The following is a 25,736-nucleotide window of genomic DNA, read 5'->3' as shown; positions in this document are numbered from 1 at the left end:
CCAGGGGTCTGGCTCACAGGCCAGCTCTTACTGGCTACACAAAACCAAATGTTCTGGTTGATGTCAAGCTTGACCTGGGCCATCATGGGTGTATTTACACCACAGGAATGGGGAAGCACCATGGATCAGGATACCCCTGGCCCAGCTTTTAACACTGACCAGGTACCACTAGAGAGGGGACGATAACAGGGAATGCCACCACTCCCCTCCCGCTCTGTGGATAGTGTGGAATGTGGGGAAAGGGGTGGGGTGGATGAGACCCTGGCCAGGCCAGAGGCCTCCTGAGGGCAATAGTCCAGGCTGTCCCAGGACAAGAGAGGGCCCCAAGGTAAGAGCTGATCTCGGCCAAGGGCTCCTCTCAGATCCAACCTGTCATGTGCAGCCGCGGTGGGCACACGCCACTCCTGGGCTTCTTGTGGGATCAGGCTCACGCCTGCATGCTCCCCGCTCTCACCAACCCCACCCCACCCTTCTCTGTGCTGCTGTCTGACTCTCTCCTTCTCCCTCTTTCTCTCAGGCACAGTCTTTAGCAGCAAGCTCCCCAGATGAGCAATCTTTACAGCAAGCTCCCTCTACTTAAGTTGAGGGTCTGCATTAAGCAAAGACCAAAACACAGAGGTTCGATTGGACGAAGGGAGGCCCTGGACCACCTTGGACCCCTTGATGCCTGGGGCCCCCTCCTCCCACCGAGCCAGGGCAGAGCCTGCAGTTTGGACCTGGCCTTGCACCCTGCAGAGGGGGTTGCGGGGAGCAGCTAATGGGAGACTTAGGGCCCCACTTGACCCATGGTTGGGGGGTAGAGCACGTGCTGACAGGACAACAGGAGAAGGAGCAGGAGGAGGGGGTAAGCAAGGCCTTCTGCACAGCTCAGTATTGGCGGAGGAGGCACCCGCATCTCTAGAATTCCTCTCCTGCCTACACTGAGAGGCCTCAGCCCGGCCCGGCCCACCCATTCCCAGGCCCTCTGTTCATCAGCTTCAGGGTAGCTGAGCCTGGAGACTGACCGAGGTGGCCTCATCAGCCCACGGGTCACCTGGAAAAACCGTCTCATACCTGAAGCACGAGGTGAACTCGGACAAGAGAGCAGTGGCTTTGGTTTCATTTCTATTCTTCATGTTTTCACCACCTGAAAGAACTTCCATTTCATCTTCTGTAAGCTGCCTGCTTAGGTCCTTCATCCATATTGCAGATGGAATTTTAGCTCTTTTCTTATTGACCTGTAGGACCTCTTTATATGTGAAGGCAACCCTTCCTCACTGCATGCAGCCCCTGTGGCCCACCTGCAAGGAGCAGAAGGCTTATTACATGCTTGGGAGGGAGGTAGTAAGGCACATTTTTGTTGGTCCCTGAAATAAATTGGGATGCTTCAAGGGCAGGGCTTGGGTCTGCACTTGTTGGCCGCTAGAATCCTGATGACACAGGATTCCAGCTTGTCAAGGGAAGCTGGCAACATGCTGGGGGGCAGGGCAGCAGGAAGCCCCATCCAGGCCTGCAGAGGCCTGGGGCCTCCACCACCTTGTGTGCAGATGGCACCCCATTCAAGGCCCTTGTCCTGGGTCTCCACCCTCCTCTCCTTACTCTTGGCCCCATGCCCCGCATGGGGTACCTGGATGTCCCCCTCAAGTGCCCAGCAAGCAGAAGTCAACTCACCCTGAATTTTCAGACACCAGTGACCACAGAGGTTCCCAGAACCGTTATGGACTTTTCACCTGTTTTCCATCAGAAGAACCAGCTCAGAGAGAGGACCTGGCCCTACCTGGACACCCACACCTGCCCTTGGTCCAGCCATCTGGGGTGCTCTGGACAGAGGCAGGGTGTCACATCATGGGCCTCCCTTTCACTGACACTTGGAAAGAGAGGGCCAAGTTGTTTCACCACCAAATAATTGTAAACACTTTGGCATTTTCAGAAGCACTGAACATATTATGGGAAGGAAGTAAAAGTCCTCTTGATTGTGAAGATGACAGAACTGTATGGCCATGGAGGTACTCAGCTAGGAGGCTCTGGGGAGCTGCCCGCCCACCTCACCCCACAGATGCAGAGACCTGCTGCCTCAGCAAAGGGGTTCTGGGGTGGGGGGTGTACATGCAAACCCTGAGGAGAAAAGCTCACCCCCTTAGGTTTCTGGTCCAAAAGGAAATCTGAATTTGAGAGTGTCAGAACCCCCAACGCTAGAGGCTGAGGCTGTGTAAGGCCCCAGGAATCTCCATGGTCAGTGGCCCACCACTGATGGCCAGGCCAGGCGGGCCCGGGAAGGTCTGGCAGAGGCACCAAGGAAGCTGGTACAGGAGCTTCCGACAAGAAGCAGCTCACACCTGCTCTGCTGGGGTCCTGGTCAACCCACCTGCTCACCTCAAGCTGCCTGTACTGATCTGGAGACACTGACATCACTTCAGGGCCACTGTGCTCTTAAGATGCCTTTATCAGAACCTGAGCCCAGGGCCCTCTCCAGATGTGCCTCCATCTGCTACTTCATGCTCAGGGGCCACCCTGGAGGGCTACGGAACCCGGCCGGCATCCCCACAGCTGGATGTGCCAAGCACCACTGCAAGGGCCGGTGCAGCCCAGAAAGCAGCCCACATGGCTGCCCTCCCTGTGTGACCATCAACGGAACAAGGACCGATTCAGAAGCCATGGGACCACTGAATGCACACACAGCCGCAGCAGCTGGGACCATGTTCCCAGCCTGGGTCTGTGAGCCAGCGGCCCACAGAGCAACCTTCAAAAGCAGCTCTTCAAAGCTGCGTCCGCCCCACTCGTCACAGTGCCAGGCAGTCACTGATGAGGACAGAACTGAGTCAACCCCCTGGGGGCCTGAAATTACTGCTGAGGCTGCGCAGTTCATGGAGGACAAGCAGGAGCAGTCAAGGGAGGAGGGGCAGCGACTGGAAGGTTCAGTGGCCCTGGCGGGAGGCGGGGCATCTGGGCGGGCATGGGAGCAGCACCGCCTGCCTGGACAGATGCTCTGAACACAGACGGCAACTCACCACCCATGGTGGCCCAGACCCGATAGGATCTGGAGCTTAGGAAGATGGGCTTCGTGGCCATTTGATTCTTTTTTCCTGGAACGGGTGGGCGTATCCATTAAAGCTCTAGGAACTTGTTTTTCTTTTATGTTTCGGGTCAATCAGACTTCATCCTCCTTAAGTTGTATTCTCCAGGAATGCAAATACCTGTATGATTGGCCCACAGACGCCCGAGCATCTGACAGATGAGCTTTGTGGCAAGTCTCAGAGGAAGGAAACAGGATTTCCACAGAGTCAATTCACAGAGCCACAAGGGACCCCAGAAGGTCATTTGACCCAAACCTCCTGGTTTATCAGGCTTCCCTGGTGGCTCAGATGGTAAAGAATCTGCCTGCAATGCAGGAGACCTGACTTCAAACCCTGGGTCAGGAAGATTCCTGGAGGATGGCAAACCACTCCAGTATTCTTGCCTGGAGAATTCCAGGGACAGAGGAGCCTGGTGGGCTACAGTCCATAGGGTCGCAAAGAGTCAGACATGACTGAGCAACTAAAACTTCACTTTTCACTTTCCTGGTTTATAGAGGGGGAACTTGAACCCAGAGAGATTACACGGTGGCCCAAGCCACACAGCCCAGTGTTGAGAAGTCGTGGCCAGTGGGAGGAGATCATGTATTATGTCCTTTAAAACAGCTGCGAGGCCCAAAGTGTCCATTGACAGGTGACTGGACAAGCAAAATGTGGTCCGTCCATACAACGAATATCATTCAGCCTCAAAAAAGAAGGAAATTCTGACACATGCTACAACATGGGTAAAACTTGAGGACAGGATGTTGAGTGAAATAAGTCAGACACAAAGAGGCAAATGCTGTGTGCTTCCACTTACGTGAGATGTTCAGAGCAGTCAAATTCAGAGACAGAAGGTAGAACAGTGGGTGCAGGGGTTGGGGGAAAGGGAAGTTTGTGATGTTTAATGGGGACAGAGTCAGTTTTATCAGATAAAAATGTTTAGGAGATGGATGGTGGCGATGGTAACACCACAGCAGGTGTACTGAACACCACTGAACTACACACTTAAAAATGGTTAAGATAGTAAGTTTTATGTTATATATATATTTTACCACAATAAAAAAAAAGAGGAAGACTGGTAGGATATGTAGCTGTATGTCTAAGAAATCACTAATAAAAAAAATAAAAGAGACTGGTACTTGCCCTGCTAACTTTCAGTTCAGTTCAGTTCAGTTCAGTCGCTCAGTCGTGTCCGACTCTTTGCGACCCCATGAATCACAGCACACCAGGCCTCCCTGTCCATCACCAACTCCCGGAGTTCACTCAAACTCATGTCCATTGAGTCGGTGATGCCATCCAGCCATCTCATTCTCTGTTGTCCCTGTCTCCTCCCACCCTCAATCCCTCCCAGCATCAGACTCTTTTCCAGTGAGTCAACTCGTCGCATGAGGTGGCCAAAGTATTGGAGTTTCAGCTTTAGCATAATAAATTTCCTTCCAAGGAGTAAGCGTCTTTTAATTTCATGGCTGCAATCAGCATCTGCAGTGATTTTGGAGCCCCCCAAAAATAAAGTCTGACACTGTTTCCACTGTTTCTCCATCTGACTTTCTCCTGCTAACTTTAAAGTCAAATTTTCAAAAGGAGTGCCTTTAGAACCACGTGGCATACCTTAACATCTGCTGACAAACAAGGAACATTTAGAGGAAAAAAGCATAACAACCCCAGACAGAAAACCATGAAAGGAACAGCTGTGATGGGCTTTGTGCTGCCAGGCACAGACAGGGTCCCTGATCTGTGGGCCAGGCCAGGGCAGAGATGACTCAATGGGCAGGAAATGCATGCCTTGCCAATGGATGTCCTCCTTGTCCCACCTGGCCTGGAACCACCCTCCTTAGTTTGGGCACAGAAAAATGGCTGGTCCACAATGCCAACTGCACTGCACTGGTGTCCTGGACAGCCCCCTCTTTGGTTCTGGGTGTGTCCTCCTTAATGGTCACTCCGGCCCCTCCTCCCAGGTCCTGGCCCCAGAGACAGTGCAGAGAAAGCTGAAGCACCAGAGGCCTCCAGACTGGGCCTGGGCTCTGTCCTCTCTGCCACGTGGTCAGCTCCCTGCACTGTGTGACTGACCTCCCAGTGACACACCCCCTTCACAGATGAGGAGACTGAAGCTCTAAGAGGTGACCCTTCTTCTGCCCAGGGATGCAGCACTGACCCACTCTCCCCAAAAGAATACGCTCATGACTGCCCCCTCCTATTGGGAAGGACCTACTTCGATGCCCCTGCCACACAGAGCCCAGGCGTCCACTCACCTGGGAGCCCCAGACTGACTTAGGCACAGTGGAACCTGGAGACTGTGCAGAGGTTCCACACAGATAGCACCCCAATAGGGAACCAAGGGGAAGACCCTGCGCACTCCAAGAGGTGATGCGCAGAAGTCCCCAGTGAGAGCAAGACCCAGACCCCCACCCAGGGCCTGAACTGACCGTCGGGGCTGGGAGATGCAGCAGATGGGAAAGCAGAGGGGACTGGAACTCAGATGACAGCTCAACCTGGCAGAGGAGCCTGAGAACGGGGAGACCAGAGAAGGGAACCCCAGGACAGCCTCAGGAAAGACCCCTTTGTTGTGCAGTCGCTAAGTTGCATCCAACTCTTTGTGACCCCAAGAACTGCAGCACACCAGGCTTCCATGTCCTTCACTATACCCCGGAGTTTGTTCAAACTCATGTCCATTGAGTCAGTGATGCAATTCAACCGTCTCATCCTCTGTCGTCCCCTTCTTTTCCTGCCCTCAGTCTTTCCCAGCGTCAGGGTCTTTTCCCATGAGTAGGCTCTTCATCAGGTGGCGAAAGTATTGGAGCTTCAGGTTCAGCATTAGTCCTTCCAATGAATATTCAGGGTTGATTTCCTTGAGGATTGACTGGTTTGATCTTGCAGTCCAAGCTATTCTCAAGAGTCTTCCCCAGCACCATACTTTGAAAGCATTAATTCTTCAGTGCTCAGCCTTTTTTATGGAAAGACCCCGAAGCATCCTTTAAGTAAGGAAAGGAGAGGAGAAGGGAAATGGATGGACCAACCCAGCCCCCAGTCCCTGCTCCACAAGGTCCAGCCAGCAAAATGAAGGGAATGCCTGTTGGTTGCCGTACCAGGAAGAGCCTATATGCAGATGAAGGAGGAAGGAAAGAAGAGTCTAAACTTGAGTCAGAAAAGAGAGCTTAATTCCCACAAGACAGGCCGTCCTAGGCAGTATGTCCCTCAGACAATCAATCAAGATGAGGTCAGAAAATAAAAATGCAAGTGTACGAATGCACCCACTCTCAGGCCGCAGAGGAATCGTGAAAAGCACCGCCTTTCAGGCACCACGGTCTGCAAGCTGGAAGTCTCTCTGCTGCTCCAGGGCCCCGCCCAGACTCGAGGGGCCAGAGACCCTCAGGGAAGAAAGGGGCACGGATGAGGGGACCTGGAGCCCACCCCACGCTGGAATGACAAGGATGCCGGGGCCCTGGCCTCAGCACTCAGATCCCAGTCCAGGAATCATGGATGGTACAGTCCCAAGGGGACCACTCAGGACAGAAACAAGTAGAGCCCCAGCACACAGATCAACACCAGGGCCAGAGCTCTGAAGCCAAGGCACCCACTGGTCCCTCGAAGTGGAACCCTGAGCTTGAGGTGTTCCAGCAGGGTCCATCCCCCCGGTCTCCACAAAGGGTGGGAGGATCTTCACCCTGTGTGGCCCCTGGCCTCTGGGTTCCCAGCCGGGCCCTGCTCCTAGGGACTCCCGGCTCCTGGAATTCTTTGGGCTTTCCTCAGCCAGGGAGTTGGGGATGAGGTCAGCAGGGTTCACAGCCTGCCCTGGGGGTGCCCTAGGGGACGGAAGGAGTGGGAGACATGGGAGCCTGGAAAAGGGGCCAAGGAGAAGAGAAGGAGGTAAGGAGAGGTGGTGGGGAGGGCCAAGGCAGGAAGGAGGAGCACAGGGAGGCCCAGAAAGGAAGCAACAGATGTCCCGGAATCACAGAGCCGGGGGTTTGGAGTTTGGGCTCCACCCCTACTCCAGCCCTTCCCATCACTGCCAATCGCACTGACAGCCTGTCCTCCTCCTCCACCCTCACCCATCACCCCACCCACTGGGACCCACCCCTCCTGTTCCCAGAGGAGTCTCACCCTCAAGCACCCATCCGGCATAACCCTCCTCCCCCAGTCAGGGCCAGCAGAGAGGCGAGGATCGGACCTTCAGGAGCTGTGTCCAGGCGCACGGTCTGGGTTGGGGGTCGGGGTGGGGGTGCGGCCTCTTGTTGCTCATCATGGCCTTGTGTCCACTCTGAGACCACTCTGGACCCAAAACCAGTCCAGGCCGTGGGGAATGAAACACCATGATTTGGCAGAGTAAGAGGAGGGCTCTGTGGGTCTCCCCTTCCAGCCTCTCATCCCCCACTGTCTAGCTCATGCCGGCCTCCAGCTCTCAGGCAGCTCTCAGCTGCTTCTGGGCATGCTGACAGGTGCCCCGGTGTGAGATGGAGCCAAGGTTGGGGTGGAGGGAGCCAGCGGATGGTTCACTGTGTCTTGGCCATGGCGTTGCGGACCCTGCCCTCAGACACCACAAGTTGACTCATAATGTACTCCATTTCTTTTTGTGCACGAATAATTCTCCATTGTGTGGAAATAACACATTTTCTTTATCCATTCATCAGTTGATGGACATTTGGTCTGGTTCAACTCTTTGGCTATTGTGGCTAATGCTGTTATGAACAAGTTTTTGTGCGGATGTATGCTCTTTTCCCCACAAGGTGTCAAATATATTCATGTTTCCCTGTGCCATACCATAGGTCCTTGTTGTTCATCTATTTTACACAGAGCAGTGTGTATCTGTTAATCTCACACTCCTAATTTATCCCTCCCCTGCTCCTTTCCCCTCAGGTAACCATACGTTTGTTTTCGATGTCTATGCGCCAGTTTTGTAAGTAAGCTCATTTATCATTTTTTAAGATTCCACATATACGACATAAGTAGTATCACATGATGTTTGTCTTTCTCTGACTTCACTCAGTATGATAAACTCTAGGTCCATCTACGTATCTGCAAATAGCATTATTTCATTCTTTTTCATGACTGAGTGACATGCCATTGTATATATGTACAGTATCTTCTTTATCCATTTATCTGTCGATGGACACTCAGGTTGCTTCCAAGTTTTGCCTATAGTAAACAATGCTGCTATGAACACTGTGGTGCATGATCTTTTCTAATTAGAACTTTCACCTTTTCCAGATATATGCCCAGGAATGAGATTGCTGGATTCTATGGTAACTCTATTTTCAGTTTTTTAAGGAACCCCAAACTGTTCTCCATAATTGCTGCACCAGTAGATTTCCACCAGTAGTGTGGTTCCCTTTTCTCCACACTCACTCTAGTATTTATTATTTATAGACATGTATTTTCGGATGATGGCCATTCTGACTAGTGTGAGGCAGAGCCTCACTGAAGTTTTGATTTTTTAACAAGTTGTACGTATTTATTTTTGACTGTGCTGGGTCTTCCTTGTTCAAGGGCCTTCTCTGGACGCAGTGAGCAGGTGCTACACTTCTATTCTGTGCGTGTTTCAGTCGTTTCTCTCTGACTGTGAAACATGGGCTCTAGGGTGCATGGCTTCAGTAGCTGTGGCACATGGGCTCAGAAGTTGTGGCACACAGGCTCAGTTGTCCCATGGCATGTGGGATCTTCCTGGACCAGGAATTGAACTGTGTCCTCTGAGCATTGGCTGGCAGATTCTTAACCACTGCACCACTAGGAAAGTCCCTTCAGCTTCGGTTTGCATTTCTCTAATAGTTAACAACGTTGAGCATCTTTTCATGTGTCTACTGCCCATCTGTATGTCTTTGGGGACATGTTTTCATATCTCTTGAGTACATACCTAGGAAGGGAACATTTTGAGAAACTGTCAGACTGTTTTCCATAGCAGCTGCACCATTTTACATCCACACCAGTAACACATGAGGGTTCCAACTCCATTATCCTCACCAACACTTGACATTGTCTTTTAGATTCTACTCAATCTAGTGGAAATGAGGTGGGATCTCAATGTGATTTTCATTTGTATTTCCCAAATGACTAATGATGTTGAACATCCTTTTGTGTGTCTATTGTCTACTGGTATATCTTCTCTGAAGAAATATCTTTTCTGGTCCTTTGCCCATTTTTTAATTAGGTCATTTGTCTTTTTACTGTTAGGTAGTAAGCTCTTAAAATATTTTAAATACAAGTTCCTTATCAGATATATGATTTGCAAGTATTTTCTCCCTCTCCATGGGTTGTCTTTCCACTTTCTTGGTGGTGTCCTTTAAAGCACAAAAGTTTTTTAATGTTAATTAAGTCCAATTTACTTTTCTTTTGTTGCTTGCGCTTTATGGTGTTGTACCCAAAAAAACCATTGCCAAATCGAAGGTCACAAAGATTGACGCCTAAGTTTTCTTCCAAGAATTTTTGGTTTTAGCTCCTACAATTAGGCCATTTTGAGATAAGTATGTTGAGCACCTTTTTGTGTGCTTACTGACCACTAATATATCTTTTTTGTTATTTATTTATTTTTAAAAGTTTGTTTATTAAATTTATTTATTTTTGGCTGTGCTTGGTCTTTGTTGCTGCAAGGGCTTTTTCTCTAATTGCGGAGAGTGGGGGCTACTCTCTAGTTACAGAGCATGGGCTCCTCATTGTGGTGGCTTCTCTTGTTGCAGAGCACAGGCTCTAGGTTACCTGGGCTTCAGTAGTCACAGTGATGGGCTCAGTAGTTGCAGCTTGTGGGCTCCAGAGCTCAGTAGTTGGGGCACACAGATTTAGTTGCCCCATGGCATGTGGAATCTTCCCAGACTAGTGATCAAACTCGTGTCCCCTGCATTGGCAGATGGATTCTTTACCACTGGACCACCAGGGGAGTCCTATCTACTTTTGTATCTGGCATTAGATAGGGTTCCAACTTCATCTTTTTGCACATGGATGCCCACTTGTCCACTGGTTAAAGGAACCGTTATTCTCTTTCCATTGAATTGCCTTGCCATCCTTGTCAAAAAAAATCAACAGACCATAGATATATGAGTTTATTCCAGACTCTCAATCCTGTTCCACTGATCTGTGTGTTTATCCTTTAGTCACATTATACCCACATTTATGCCAGACAATATCCACTCTGACTTGACTGGTGTAACAGTATAGTTAGTTTTGAAATGAGGAAGTAGGAATCCTCCAACTTTGTTCTTTTTCAAAATTGTTCTGGCTCTTTTGGACCCCTTACATTTCCCTACAAATTTTATTTTTAATTTTTTATTCTTTTTTTTAAAGGTAGCTAGAATTGTAATAGGTACTACACTGAATTTATAGATCAATTTGGCATATACTGCCATTTTAACAATATTAAGTCTTCAGATCCATAAACATAAAAGGTCTTTCCATTTATCTAGATCTTTAATATTCTTCAAAAGTAGTTTGTAGTTTTCAACGTTCAACTCTTGTATTACCTTTTTAAAAATTTCTTATTATGTATTTTATTCTTTTAAAATATGAATTTTTTTCCTAATTTTATTTTGGGATTGAACATTGCAAGTGTAATGAAACATATTGGATTTTTGTATCTTGATCTTGTATCTTGCAATTTTGGTAAATTCATTTTTTAGTTCTAATAGCTTTTCAGGGATTCCTTGGGATTTTGTCTATACAAGATCATGATATCTGTAAAAAAAAAAAAAAAGGTAGTTATACCTACTCCTCTTCTATCTGGGTACCTTTTATTTCTTTTTCTTGCTTAAGTGTCCTGGCCAGAACCACCTGTACAATGTTGAATAGAACACTCTTTCTTGATTGTTTCTGGTCTTAGGGAGAAAGCATTCAGTTTTTTGCCATTAAATATGTTAGCTTTCATATGAGTTTTCATAAAGGCCTTTTATCAAGTTGAAGAAATTAATTTTAACCCTAGTTTGTTAAGTATTTCTAGCAGGAAAAGGTATTAGATTTTGTTAAATGCTTTGTGTCTGCATCTATTGAAATAATCATATACTTTCTTTGTTTAATCTGTTAATCTGTCATATCACATTGATTGAATTTTGTATTTTGAACCAACTTTTTTTTCCTGGAATAAATCTTGCTTGCTCATAATGAACCCTTTTTTACACTGCTAGATTTGTTTCACCAGTGTTTTGCTGAGGATGTTGCATCTGTATCCAAAAGGAATACTGGTCTGTAGTCTTCTTAAGATGTCTTTCTCTGGCCTTGGTATCAGGGTAGTTACTGGCTTCACAGAGTAAGTTAGGAAGAATTCCTTCCTCTTCTATTTTTTGGAGAAGTTTGTGAAGGACTGGTATTAATTCTTCTTTAACCGTTTGATAGAATTTACCAGTGAAGTTATCTGGACTGAAGGGACTTTTTTGGGGGGACGTTAAAAATTTATTAACTTATTAATTATTCCCTTTAGTTGCTACAAGTCTAGTTAGGTTTTCCATTTCTTCTTGAGTCAGGTTCAGTTGTTTCTGTCTTTCTAAGAATTTGTCCATTTTTCTAGGTTACCTTTCACTTGGTACACAGTCATTCACAGAATTCCCTTATCAACCTTTTACTTCTATAAGATTAGTTGTAATGTCCACTCTTTCACTCCCGATTTTGGCAGTTTGAGGTTTCTCTCCTTTTCTTGGCCTGACCACTGTTTTCATAACTACAACCTTCCTGCTAACTGGTATTCTTGAGTTTCCTTAATCCCAAAGCAGAAGGATAAATCACCTTCTACCCCATCATATAATTTGTTTAGGGTTTACCACCGGTTTCTCCCACAAGTATAAGCTCTATGATGGCAGGCACCCTCAACTTTGTTCACTGTTTCCTAAGCATGCAGAAAATGCCTGGCAAATGGTAAGTGTGCAGGCAGATTTGCTGGATGTGTGAAGGAATCTGAAGTAAAGCAAAAGAAACCAGAAAAGTTGCAAATAGTAACAATAATAATAACAGGGATGATCTTAAAGCTCTAAACGTGTACAATCCAATAGAGTAACCACTGCCAGTGTGTAGCCCTAACAGCCTGAAATGTGGCAGGTCCACACTGAAATGTGCTGTAAGTGTAAAAAGACACAACAGATTTCAAAAACAATATATTTTTAAATTTGAGATAGCTTGCCTGGAGAATCCCAGGGATGGGGGAGCCTGGTGGGCTTCCGTCTATGGGGTCACACAGAGTCGGACACGACTGAAGTGACTTAGCAGCAGCAGCAGCAGCAACAATAATTTTTGTATTGGTTATATGTTGAAACAATATTTTGGATAAACTGAGTTAAATACATATACTACTAAAGTTCTTTTCACCTGTTTCTTTTTAGGTTTTTTCAAGTACCAGAAAATTTTTAATTACACATATGCCTGACATTTGTGGCTCAAGTTTTGTTTCTTCTAGAAAGCTCTGCTCCAGATGACTTGGATAAGGTCAAGGGGTAATATCGAGTGTCTGAAAAAAGGAAGGCAAAGTCCAAACGCATGGTCAAGTAAGGCTCTTACAGAGCCCAGGGAGGGAGCGGGTGCAGGCACCTGGCCTTGGGCACAGAGGCTCCTTGCAGCGTCTGAGTCTGTGCTGCCCACTGATCACAACTGAGGGGCAACCACCCTCCTCGGGTCTGATTCAGCAGGTCTGGGGTGGGGTCTACAGGTGCAGCCAGGGGCTAGGATGCACCACCTTGATCACCTTCTTCAGCAGGTATTACTCCCAACTAGACCAGGACTCTTCACCCGGAAAGCCCCTAACAGATGCCCCAGATCAAACCAAGGGCTTTGAAAATCAGGCTGCACCTCAATGTACAAGAGCAAAAGCCACATGAAGAACTTCACTAAGAAATGGTTCAACCCCTTGGCATCCAGCTCTGTGGCCACCACCCAAGTCATGCCACCCTTCACCAGGTGACAAGACAGATGGCCACTCAGGCCAGACATCTGAGACCCTCAAGACCACCAGCACCTCCTGCCCCCAACCACCTGAAGGGCCCCATCTTTTAGTGGGTGATATAAAGCCACTTTGTTGGGCACCACTATGAACTAGGCATGGTTCTAAGCCCTGGAATTCAGCGTGGGCTGAGTGACAGGGAGGCAGGAACTGCTCTTGGCTCTTCACTAGAAATGGGCATCAACCTGGATATGCTCAACACCATGGAGGGTGTTACATCCAAAAACAGGACACCCTTCCTGTTTCATGGGAATGGTCATAGCATCTCCTCCCCTCAGGGCTCACTGGTTGCTCATAAAGCAGGGAAAGGAGGTGGTGCTCAAATTAGGCCTGCAGAACAGCATGGTTTATGTATCCTCAAAAAAATGTTCTTAAATCTATGCCCAGCTATTGCCAATCTGTTCCTGAATTAAACAAAAGCTTGTATCTGGCTTAACAAAGAAGCATAACTTTAGTTATTTTAGGATCATTATGTCAATACAAAAAAAAAAAAAAAACAGTCCACCAGGAGTTTTGGCACTGAACGACCTAATGACCCTCTAACCTAGGAGACAAAGGCCACCCAAAAGTTAAGAACCTAGGAACACCACTAGCTGCCAATAAGGATGTTTTCATTTTAAACAGATTCAGATCTTTATATGAATAAAATATACATTTCTCTGTAACATGCCAATATGGTAATTTTTGGAAAACCAAGTTGATACATAATGCATTTTTACATTTCTACACTAACAAAGTGACTTGCAGCTGTGAAAGATGCTTTAAAAATAACTAAATCGGATTCCATTTTGAGGAGGGGAGAGAGAAGGAATTAAAAATTTTGAAAATATATTTGAGATCTCCAGAAAGGCCTCATCACTTGCCTTGGACCAGGTGGCCTCAGAGAGCAGTGGGAGGGACAAGATGTTTCCAGGGAGCAGACGCTGTTCATGTCACCTCCACTTGGTCTTTCTTATTAAAGCACTTGGTAAATTCCAGGCAACTCAATATGGACTCTCTAAGGGAACCATCTCTGATAGAATTTCACTTTAGGTAGAAGAAAGAAAATCCAACATTGCATCTCTCTTGCCTGGGCTCTTGAGGGATCCTTCAAATTAAAAAAAAAAAGAGAGAGGAATACATTCTTGGCTTTTTTGATCAAGACCCCTGTGCCCCAACCCAGGGCCCAACCAAGAAATGCTCTTTCATCCAACATGATCATGCCCTCCTGATAACCCTGGGAGCCCCTATTTCAAACACAGCATCCTCTCTTCCCTCTGTCTTGCTTGTCAGAAAATGGGTCCCCATTTGGGGTTTTAAAAATAAGGCCACCACATATACATCCATCTCTTGATTTTAAGAGAACTGGCAGGCACTTAGCTGTAAGAAAAGTCTCTCTGACATGAGGGATCATCATGAAAAAGTGTTAGAAGCAAACAAACTGCATAATCACATATATGGTAATCCCATTGTGTTTTTAAACCATATATGTGTGTGTGTGTAACGTATATGTATGTATACAAATGTGTACATATATGTACACCACACATATCCCTATACTAACATTAAAACAGACAGTCCAGGTTCCTCTGTGGAATGAATAAACTTGAGTGTGAAGGAGTCACATTTACTGCACATTGTTATGTATTGATTTTTCTTTTAAGATATTATCCCTGTTGTCTGTTTAATCATCAAAATCAAATAAGGCTTGCTGGCCCCAAATGGAGGTAGAGTATTGGTTGTCACAGAGGGACGACCATAGGAAGTGATGTTTTTATAAAAAGGAGCCATAGGGCAATGCCTTGTGTTGGAAAAGCACAAAGAGGGCTCAGCAAGCAGCCTGTTAAGAACAAGTGAGACCCTGAGGAGCTCAGGGTCAGAGTGGACCACAAGCGGGCCATGAGTCAGCCAGTGGAATAACCATCTTTTAAAAACACAGAATGGAGTAGGGTCATGAGCTTCTGAGAGAAGCAGAAAGTAGATTCTAGTTAACAGCCTGGACTCAAACCCTAGCCCCATGTGGGGCATCTCTGAGTCTCAGGCACCTCTTCTCCAAACTAGGAGTGATCACGGTACCGATTTCACAGATCAAGCACCTTAATGTAATAAGCACCATTTAATTGCTAGCGACTGTTACCAGGAGAGAAAGAGTGCAGGTAGCAAGCGCAAGATATATTCTTAGCTCTCAGCAAAGTAGGTTATGGTATAAAAATACCGTTCAATAGTAACTAAACTAGCCTCACCTTCATGTGCATCTCACAGAAGCCTCAACATGTGCGACTTCTTCTCTAAATACCCTACATTAGGCATCTGGACTCCAACCCTGGGGACCAGCCCAGCAGGCAGATGCCACTGGCAGGTTCACGCACCCCTTCCTCACATGCGCAGGAAACTTCACTGTGGGCAGGGCCAGACACCCACCCGCCTTTGTGTCAGATGGTGCCCAGGGACAGGGGAAGACAGAAGCAGGGAGAGGTTAGGTGGGGGAGGAGCAGGAAGTGGGCATGAGAACCTCTCCAAGGGAGCGGCCAGGGGGATGAGCTGTGGGGCCATCAGAGGAGCGGGGAAACAGCACTGGCAAAGGTCCTGGGGCAGGAAGTACCCAATGTGCTTGAGGGCGGGAGAAAGCAAACACAGTGATTCCTCCTCCACCTGAGTCCTCTCTTCCCTGGCAACCAGGCTTTGGAGCTCAGGAGGCTCACCATCGATTTGCTCTGAATTTCCTGAGTTTATCTATTAACCACCAAGCAGGCTGGTGGCTAGCGGAGAGGACGTCAAGAAAGCACAGAAGGTGGATGGTGATGATCCTTCTGCTGAGGGGTCACACCTCAGGATAAGACCTACTCTCCCCCAACTGGGACACACTGGAAAGAGTCAAAGACACACCAAGGTCAGCTTGGGGCCTGCCTGAGGTTCGGGGGAAGCTGGGAAGGATAGGGGCACCCTGGACTGGGAGTGGGGCCTTCCTGGCTGACGGGAGCAAGCTGTCCACTCTCTCTGAGCTGCAGTTCTGTGTCTATAAAATGGGGAGGGAGAGTAAGGGGGGGTCCCAAGCAACTCGAATCAAATAAAATCAGGCATTCAAAGTGATGTGCCACTTAGAGGCTGTTACAATGGGGCTCACCTGCTCTCAAGGGGAGGGGTCCATGAACCCCTGAATTACATTCAAAGCCATGTGGGAGCTGCTTTCTCCTGGAGAGGGGGATCACTCAGATTTTAAAGGGGATGACTCCCCAGAGTCTAGCTCCGGGAGCCTGAACACAAAATGCACAAAATTCCTACCCAACAAACAGCCAGACAAGGAGGTCAGCACCAAGCCCAAGAAAAGGGCTGTGGGGGAGTGGGCCCAGGGGAGACACGGAGAATGTCCAGACCCCCACTGGCACCCCCACCACCACAGACAAACTCTGAGGGAACCCTCGCCCCTGGGCACCAGCAAACCCACGGTGGGACTGGAAGAAACACTGGCAACACGGAGCTTGCCACGAGGAGATGAACACGACGCACTGCAGGTACTTCGGTCACTACACACAGCAGCAGCGAAAGGCCAGACAGCGTCCCCACGCCCGGATGCCAGAAGGCTAAGCTGCGGGAAAGCGCAAGTTTCCACATCTTTATATCAAGTTAAAAAGAAAACACCCCCAAAGAATCCTGTATGTTAGCTGTGAATCTATCTGTGTGCAAATGAACCAAGAATCTAAAAGGATAAATCTGAACACAGCACAGTTGTTGGCGGAGAATGGTTACTTAACATTTCTTGGTAAGGCTTTATCTCTGATGAGTTTTTTAAAAAGAACTCTAAAGGACAGGGAGGCCTGGTGTGCTGCAGTCCACAGGGTCACAAAGAGTTGGACAGACTGAGAGACTGAACTGAACTGAAAGCCAAAATGACAAAAGAAGAAACAGTTTCCAATTCCAGGTAGAAGAGATACAAGTGTTTATTTTATTACTCCTGGAAGTTCTTTCCATTTAAAAAAATCTATCCAATATGAAATATTTTTAAACCATATTGCTGGCCAGTTCAGTGTTGGGCTGAGTGTTCCGCAGCCCTGATCTATAACTGTCTGTAACTTAAAGCCAAAGTTAAGGCTCTTTACCTGTATGCTGGTGTTGGGGAGCCATGCCCTGGCCAGGCAGGGAAGGGCAGAAACCCAGAAAACAGCTTTTCCTGGCCCTTGAACCCAAAGCCCAGGCCCCCAAGGGTTGATCCCACGCAGAGACAGCGGTGGTGGGGGGGCAGGGACGACAAGGTAGAGAAGGGACGGGGCAGCAAGGGGACAGTCCAGTGGCCATGTCACGCGAGCAGCTGTGGGCCTGTGGCCCGGCCCTTCCCGGGCAGGGAGCTCAGTGTCGCCTGACTGGTGCCAGGGGCTGCAGCTTTAAATAAACTTGGACTCATCCACCTGGACCAGGAAGCAATACCAACTGTGCGTCGGGCAGGCCAGGCATTGTCAACAACCGCCGACATGGCCACTGAGGACCCCATCCCTGGGCCGAGGCGATGGCCCCAGTGCCGGACCCTCCCTCCTGACACCTGCCCCACTGCAGCTCCCTCTGCACTGGCCCAGCCTCCTCCCCACCCAGCGGGGCTATGAGAGGCCCCTGGGCATTCCTCAGTGGGCCTGGTGCCTGGAGGCTCTGCCAAGGGGCGCTGGGCCAGCCCACGTGATGGGGTACCTTCCCCTCCTCTCCCAGGCCCCTTGTCCCCCTCAACAGCTACGCTTCCTCACTTACTCAAGCCTCAGGTCCCCGGCTCCCTTTCCACAATGGCTCACACTCCTGCTGACAGGAGAGGAGCCTGGCTTCCACTGCAGGATCTACCACCCCCCCCCCACACCCTCCCTGAGGGCAGTCCCAAGGACCTCTGTCCCCCAGTGTGGGTGTGGATGGCAGCAGCCAGGACAACCAGTTGTGGCCACTGGAACTAGAGGCCTGGAGTTAGGACGACCACCCTGCCGGGATGCTGGCCCAAAGAGGTTCATAGAAAAGCGAAGGAGCGGTCAGTGGAGCCAGCTTCAGGCAGAGGAGATGGGGTGAATGGGAAGAGGCACTTCTGCAAGGGGACCCGGGATGCCTGGTGTGGCAGCCTGGGCACAGAGAAACAACAAGAAGGTCCCCTAGAATGGGTGACCTTCCTCCCACTGCCACCCCCTGCTTTGTCCCCATCTGAGAACCACCAGCCCATCACCCTATCCTCACAGGCTTGGTCCCAGACAAGCCCTGGAAGCTTCCTCAGGGCCTCCGGTGTATATACAATCTGGGTGCTGGACACCTCCCCGCCTTCTCTGCTCTGCTTTCCAGGTCCCCCTGCCCTAAGAACAGGCACCCAACCAGCCCCCACCTGAGGGCCGAGGAATTTCTGAGTCCTCCGACCCCATCATGGGCTTCCTCCATTCCACCCCTCCACTCCTCAGCCCCCCAGGCCTGCCTGCCATCCTCCCCCACATGCAGGGAGAACTGGGGAATTCACACGCCCCCACACTACTCCCAGCTCTCACCCACAATTATCAATGATCAGCATCCCTCGCCAACACAAGGTATCACCACAGACGTTTCTTAATAAAGAGGGAGAAAGGGATCTGCCGCTGGAGGTGTAAGAGGAAACCTCGCCAGCGCCCCCACCATGCCGGAGGGACGCGGGTAGGATGGTGGAGAGCGGGGCTCTGGCCGCCGACAAGCTGGAATCGAGGGATTCTGGAGTTCTAGAGTCAGACCAGGAGATGCCAGGTGAAGCCACCTTGATTCACAGAGTGGAGACTCCCAGGCCAGAGAGGAGCCCCCGATCGGATTCGGGGTAGAGCCAGGCGGCAGAGCCTCGTCTAGGGCCCTACACGGCACACATCGGTGAGCAGAGCCCAGGAGCCACCTGTTCCCTCCACGAGGCCCTACCTGAAAAGAGCCTTCAAAGTCCGTCCCATTGCCTCCCCACAAATGACTCTACAGAACTGCGCCCCCACCTACCCCCACGACCCTGAAACCCATCAAGCTCCCACCTCGCCTCCTCATCTTCACCCCAGTGACCTGATCCCAGCTCCCTGACCTCAGTCCCCAGCTCTCCAGACTCCTCTTTCCAGAAGGATCTGGGGGGAAAGCCTTCAGAACCCCAAATCTCCTGAGGACCCACAGAAGAGGATGTTACCACGCGGCGCGGAGCGCATCGGGCACCCCCCGCGTAGATGAAGCCACGCGGAGAAGCAGGCGCAGAGCAGGTCCCGCCGCCCCCGCTCCCGGCCGCCCGGTGGGGGTGGGGACAACGTGGCCCGCGCCGGGGACAACACTCCGGGCCAGGGCCGCCCCCTCCCCCGCGCTCTAGGCCCCGCGGCCGAAACCGCGCGCGGCTCCTCTCTGACCTCCCGCCGCCAAATGCGTCACGTCTGCCGGGCGCTCCGGGGACACCTGCTGCCGCCCCCGCTGCGCCGAGCCCCGCGCCTCGAGCCGGGGCCTCCGGTCCGGCGATCGTGCCGGACAGGGCCCGGTAGGGCCGCACGCGCCGCTGTTGGCCGGCCAGGCCCGGGGGCTCGGGGGTCGAGGCCGCGCGGGGCCGTGCGCTCCGGGCCCCGAGCCGGGAGCAGCCGGGAGCGCGCGGGGCCGCAGTGCGCCCAGAGCCGGCGGCGCAGAGGGTCTGGGTCGCCAGGATCACCGCCCTCGGAGCTCAGCGCCCTTCGGGGTCCCCGGCCCGGCCCGCACGCGCCGCAGTTCTTACTTGCCAATATCCTCGTAGAGCTGGTACTCGTCGGTGAAGCGGGTGCAAGTCACCGTGGTGGCCATGGCGGCGACGGACGGGCTCGGCGTGCGCTCTGCTGCGCTCGGGCGGCGGCGACTCCGGCTCCCGCTCGCGGGCACGGCGGCGACACGGGCGCGGGCGCGGGCGACACCTCGGCTCGCGGCGCCGAGCGGGGGCCGGGCTGGGCTGCGCCGGGCGGCGAGCGCACGCGAGATCTGCGCGCTCCGTCCCCGCCAGGAGCGCGCCGCACACCTACGCGCGGGGAGCGCGGGCGCCGCTGTCACCGCCGCCGCCGCCGCCGCCGCCGCGCCCGCCCCGCCCGCCGCCCCCCGCACGCGCCCCGCACCCGCATCCGCGCCCTGCACCCGCACACGCACTTGAGCCCTGAGCCTGCACCTACACCCGCTCTCGCGCCCTGCACACGCTCTCGCACCCACTCCTGCTCCCGGCATTCGTACCCGCGCCCTCGCCCTGCACTTGCTGCGCTGGCACCCGCACCAGCGCCCAGGCGCCTGGGGCCACGCACACGGGCAACCGCTGGCTCCCTGAGCTGGCTTCTCGGCTGCTTCCTGGCGACTCCCTTGCCGCGCGCACATGCACAGGACTGCACGCAATGAACCCAGCCCCCTTTCTCCTCTGAAGGCCTGCTTAGACCTGGACCTCAAGAGGTGACTCAGATGCACATGGAGAGTGGGGAGAACCCTCCCTCCACAGACTCATTCCTAACACCCCCACGAGGAGATGCTACAGGACCCCTCCTGCCCGGCCCGGGTCGCTATCACTCCACACACCACACGGTCCAGCCTCCCTGGCAGAGCCACCCAGGAGCCTCCCAGACCAGGTGTGCACACTGGGGACGCAGGGATTACTAGATGAAAGGGTGGAGGCTGCCGGCTCCACCACAGTCTCAGCCCCTGCCTCTTCCTAGCACTTGGCACTGGGGGCTCGCCAGCAGAGTTCCCAGGAACAGACATTTCCTGTTCAGAAAGAGGTCCCTGAATCAGGGAACAGTTTGGTCCGTGGGCATCTTGGGGTCCTGAGAGCTCACAGCCCCCTTGCCCAGGTAGAGGGACACATTCTTCCTCTCCCAGGCATAGTCCACCTGCCTGCTCCCAGCTCTGGCCTGGAAGAAGACAGTCCATCTTGAGAGTGGCCCTGGAGGGGAGGACAAGTGAGCAGGAGGAAGGGCAGGAGAGGCTGGGCTGACCCCGTTTCCCACAGAAGAGCCTCTCCGAGGGCCACACCTAGGCGGCCATCTAGAACCAGGACTCCAAATTCAGCAAAGACAATCTACTGGGCTCCACACCCCCACACTCCTCAGAGAGGAGAGGGCCAGACTGAGTCTTGGGCAGGCCCAGAGGAAATGAAGCTTCCAGCCGCCAGCCCTGGATTTGGGTCGTTCTGCTGCCCTGCTAGGAGCCGCTTACTGCACCGTGGGCTCCCCAGGAGTAGGGTCTGGGCCTGTCCTGCTCATCTCTCTCAGCTTGGTGGCCAAACCAGGGCTGGCTCCAGAACCCACAATAAATGTCTCCTGGACAGAAGATCTAATGCAGGGATTAGGGGGCAGGGGTGGACCCAGGGCCACCTCGACCAGGATGCATTTGGTACACAGCTGTCCGGCAGGTGAGCACACCAGGTGGTGACCAGTCCCAGTCCCGGCTGGTTTTGCAGACCCAACTTGTACCCAAAAGAGGGCTGGAGGTTGAGGAACACTTAGGGGACAAGGCAAGATCTGGATGGACTGGGGGCAGATAGGGCCCCATGGTGGGCGTGGCCTTGATCTCTGCAGGGCAGGGCAGAGGCGAGACCACCTCCTTGGCTCAGTGCTGGAACCAGAGTGCCCCAGGTGCCTCCCGATGGGTGGCCGCCCACCTCTCCTGAGGCAGCCGGGGGAGGACTGAAGGCCCCTCATGGACTGACAGAGGTTTGCTCTTGGGGTTGTGTTCTGCCCCACAGGGGCCTCTCCCCACACATGCTGGGCCATCTGCAACACTCTGAGCTCCGGAAGGAGAAGGAGGCAGTCCCACACAATAGAATACAATTAACAAACAAACAAAATTGCACCCCTCAGTAAATCAGGCTCTCTCCAGGCTACAAGTAGACCTTGCACGCTGCCAGGGTCACACATGCTCCTTCCAGTGTGAGTCCATGTCACGACACAGTGGCATTAAAATCATGATGACAGCAGTGACTTACATATATGCATTCTACACGTATTATCTCATCTAATTCTCAACCAGTCCTAGGAAGCATATACTATTATGATTCCCATGCTATTAGGTGGGACAGCAGAACGACAGAGAGGTGAAGTAACTTGTCCAATGTCACGCAGCCAAGAAGTGGCTGAGGCTCAAACCTTATTTCCCCATTAAGACACTTTTCTCTTTTATGTTCACACACACAGATACAAACATACAGTCACACAATAGATACCCACCACACACTCACAAACATGCACAACGTCCTGCCACACTGGGCAAGGATACCACAGCATTCTGGGTATCTGTTTTGAGGTCCTTTCTCCTGGGTGGGGAGGCTGCCCAGATCAAGTTTACATGAGAAGTCAGAGTCACTAAAAGGGTGTGATTTGAGGTCCCCATGCTGCTCTTGTGAGCACTGGAAGTCAACAGGGCAGCCCCTCCTCTGGGATGGGACATTAAAGGCATGACATCGAGTGACCCTGAGGGGGGGCAGGGATAACAGGGTGATCAGAGCATCACAGTTGAGAAGGAGTGAGCTACCAAAGGGACCCAGATTGTCCCTGCCTATACAGCCCCACCCCTCAACCCCACTCTCCACTTCCAAACCCAGAAGGCTCCTCTCCAGCAGAGTGGAAAAGCTGGAAGGGGGAAGGGCTGCCAGCCAAGACACTTTCAGGAGTACCAGGCCCCAGAAGCCCTCTCATCTGGCTTCGGCCTCCCACCCCTCCTGCAGGAAGGGCCCTCTTCCACCCGCACCCCTACGTCATCTCCACCTCCCACCTCATCCTTTCTAGCTGGCTTTCGTCAGTAAGGAGGGCTCTCCCTCCCAGGTGGCAGCTGGGGCGGGTGTGGGGAAGATCAGTTCTGGGAGGTTATTGTTAGGACGGTCACCATGGCAACAAGCATCACATCTGCAGAGCCAAAAGTGCTGCACATGGGGCTCCTTCTCCCAGGAAAGCCACGGCCTTCCCTATCCCCCTTGCCTCAAGGGATTGCTGTCATGGGAGGGATGCCACTGCTGCCACTTCTCCCAGGCCCAGCCATCTGCCTGGAAGAGCAGGTTGCAATACCCCAGAGCAGGAAGACCCTAGTTCATCAATCTCCATTCTTCTGGCCCTGACACAGCAGGCCATGCAGGACATGGTGGCAGGCATGTGGGGAAAGGACGGTAGTGGTGGGGAATGGTGATGGTGATGATAATGATGATAGACGGTGGTAATGATGGTGATGGTAGTGGTGATAGTGGTGATGATAACAATGATAGTGGTGAAGTTGGGGATGGTGATAATGGTTGTTGTCGTTGAATCGCTCAGTCATGTCCAACTCTTTGCGATCCCATGAACTGCAGCACACCAGGCTTCCCTATCCTTCACTATTTCCTGGAGTCTGCTCAAACTCATGTGCGTTGAGTCAGTGATGCCATCCAACCATCTCATCCTCTGTCACCCCCTTCTCCTCTTGCCCTCTATCTTTCCCAGCATCAGGGTCTTTTCCAATGAATCAGCTCTGCACATCAGGTGGCCAAAGTATTGGAGCTTCAACTTTGGCATCAGTCTTTCCAATGAATACTCAGAGTTGATTTCCTTTAGGATTGACTGGTTTGACCTCTTTGGTGTCCAAGGGACTCTCAAGGGTCTTCTTCAGCACCAGAATTCAAAAGCATAATTCTTCGACCCTCAGCCTTCTTTATGGTCCAGCTCTCACATCAGTACATGACTACTAGAAAAATCATAGCTTTGACTATACAGATCTTTGTTGGCAAAGTGATGTCTCTGCTTTTTAATATTCTGTCTAGGTTTGTCATATCTTTTCTTCCAAGGAGCAAGTGTCTTTTAATTTTGTGGCTGCAGTCACTGTCTGCAGTGATTTTGGAGCCCAAGAAAATAAAATCTGTCACTGTTTCCACTTTTTCCCCGTCTATTTGCTATGAAATGATGGGACTAGATGCCTTGACCTAATTTTTGAATGTTAAGTTTTAAAGATAGTGATAATGATGGTGGTAATGGTAATAATGATGGTGGTGATAATGGTGGTGATGGTGACCCTACCATCACATCCGTGTTCCTAGTGGCCAGATAGCAAAAGGGAGGATGGTCTGAGGGCCCTCAACAGTTTTTGGTCACATGACCCTCTCCCTAACAGCCCATTGTCCAGAATCTATCCATGACTTCACTTAGCTGCAAAAGATCCTGGGGAAAAGGTCTTGACCCAGCTAACATATGGAGATCCATCATCGAAGTAGAGGGGAGAATGCATCCTGGGGACAAGCAGAATTCTCTGCCACCTGGCCTGTGACATGGCCCACCAATTCTCTGGGTATCAGTCCTAAAGAGTCAATGTCTGCAGAGCCCACTGTCTTTCAATAGAAAGAGCAGGGGCCTGAGTACATGCCAGCTCAGGCATCTAATTCTGATCCCAACTGAGAGTCTCTGCTTTGTGACAGGAGCTAATATCTAATAGCTGTTAGGATTTACTGTTTTTAACAGATGCAAAATACTCTAAAAGAAAATGTACAGAATTAGGGATAGTCACTTTCAATAACTGTTTGGCAGTTTCTTATAAAGCTAACCAAACACCTTCCCTATGACCCACTAATTCCTCTTAGGTTTTTACCCAAAAGAAAAAAAATGTATATCAAAAGAAAAAAAAAGGACATTTGTACAGCAATATTTATAGCAATTCTATTCATAGCAGCTGAAACTGGAAGCAACGTAAATGTCCATACACAGGAGAACAGGTAAACAAATCAGTGTATGTAAATAAGAATCACCACTGATACACTTGACCACGTGAGCAAATCTCTGAGAACTAAAGCTGAATAAAAGAAGCCAGACACCAGACACAAAGAACACAGGCTGCAAGATACCATTTCTACAAAATTCTAGAACTAACCCATGGTTATAGAAATCATAAAAGCGGCTGCGCAGCAGAGGCTCAGGGAATGCTGAGATCAGCTACCAGCAGCCTGAGGGAAGATTCTGAGATGGTAGAAATGGTCTCTATTTCTTTGTGATTACACAAGGGTAGGCTTCCCAGGTGGCTCTAGTGGTAAGGAATCCACCTGCCAATGCAGGAGACACAAGTTTGATTCCTGGGTCAGGAATATCTCCTGGAGAAGGAGATGGCAACCCACTCCAGTATTCTTGCTTGGGAAATCCCTTGGACATAAGAGCCTGGCGGGTTACAGTCCATGGGGTCACAAAAGAGTTGGACACGACTTGGTGACTAAACAACAACACAAGGGTATACATTTGTCAAAAACATATACTATACACAAACCATACTCTTAAAATCAGTGCATTTTTATGTGAATATAATTTACATGCCAGTGACATATCATTATGTATGTAAATTACCCCTAACTTTAAAATTACACAAAATGTTGGCATCATTTGTGGAGAATACATGTTCTTCTCAGTCACAGTGCTTGGCCGAGGATCAGAAAACAGAGCGGGTCTCAAAAAATTTGACAAAAGCAGGCATCAGCGGCAGCAGTGCAATAATATTAAAAAATAAATAACTAAAGGAAGCCAAATAAATCCACTCGGCAGTAAATTTAAATTATAAGCTACAGAAACTACAAAAATGAAACATGAACGGACACAAGTGAAACCAGCATTCCTCATAGGTTGTAGGGTGCGGCCAAGCAGTGTTCCTAGGAGATAAGCCAGTTTGATTTACTAGAAAACGAGTGAGATTGAGAATAAACTGAGATTTACAGCTGAAGATGCTGGCAAAGAAAAACAACCCTGAGAAAGGTAAAGGGAGGAGTGTGATAAATCCAAAGAGAAATTAGTGAAATAAAAAACAGCCAAGCTAAGTTCAACTAACCAGTAATACCAAAAATTTGAAAAAAAAAAATACGTCATAGTAAAACAGACAATCTTTTGACAAGTTTGGCC

At 50.5% G+C, this 25,736-nt stretch overlaps 1 protein-coding gene across 6 annotated transcripts in view; it reads right to left on the bottom strand.

Moving 5' to 3' along the window:
• The window catches only part of CAMK2B (calcium/calmodulin dependent protein kinase II beta), a 94,366-nt gene extending 74,532 nt beyond the window's left edge, over nt 1–19,834 (bottom strand). For 3 of the 6 annotated variants that reach the window (XM_055421107.2, XM_055421108.2, XM_055421105.2), the window contains exon 1: nt 19,613–19,834. In XM_055421107.2, coding sequence (XP_055277082.1) covers nt 19,613–19,677 — 65 coding nt within the window. In that variant the 5' untranslated portion in view covers nt 19,678–19,834. The remainder of the gene's footprint in view (nt 1–19,612) is intronic. The other 3 variants (XM_055421104.2, XM_055421106.2, XM_055421103.2) reach the window with 2 other exon arrangements.
• Nucleotides 19,835–25,736: the final 5,902 nt, after the last annotated feature.

This window comes from Moschus berezovskii, chromosome 3 (assembly GCF_049115385.1).
Source record: "Moschus berezovskii isolate FMDL1 chromosome 3, NW_MosBer_1.0, whole genome shotgun sequence".
Lineage (NCBI taxonomy): Eukaryota > Metazoa > Chordata > Mammalia > Artiodactyla > Moschidae > Moschus > Moschus berezovskii.
Note: the sequence above shows the minus strand (reverse complement) of the source record. Positions and strands in the feature narration are given on the sequence as shown.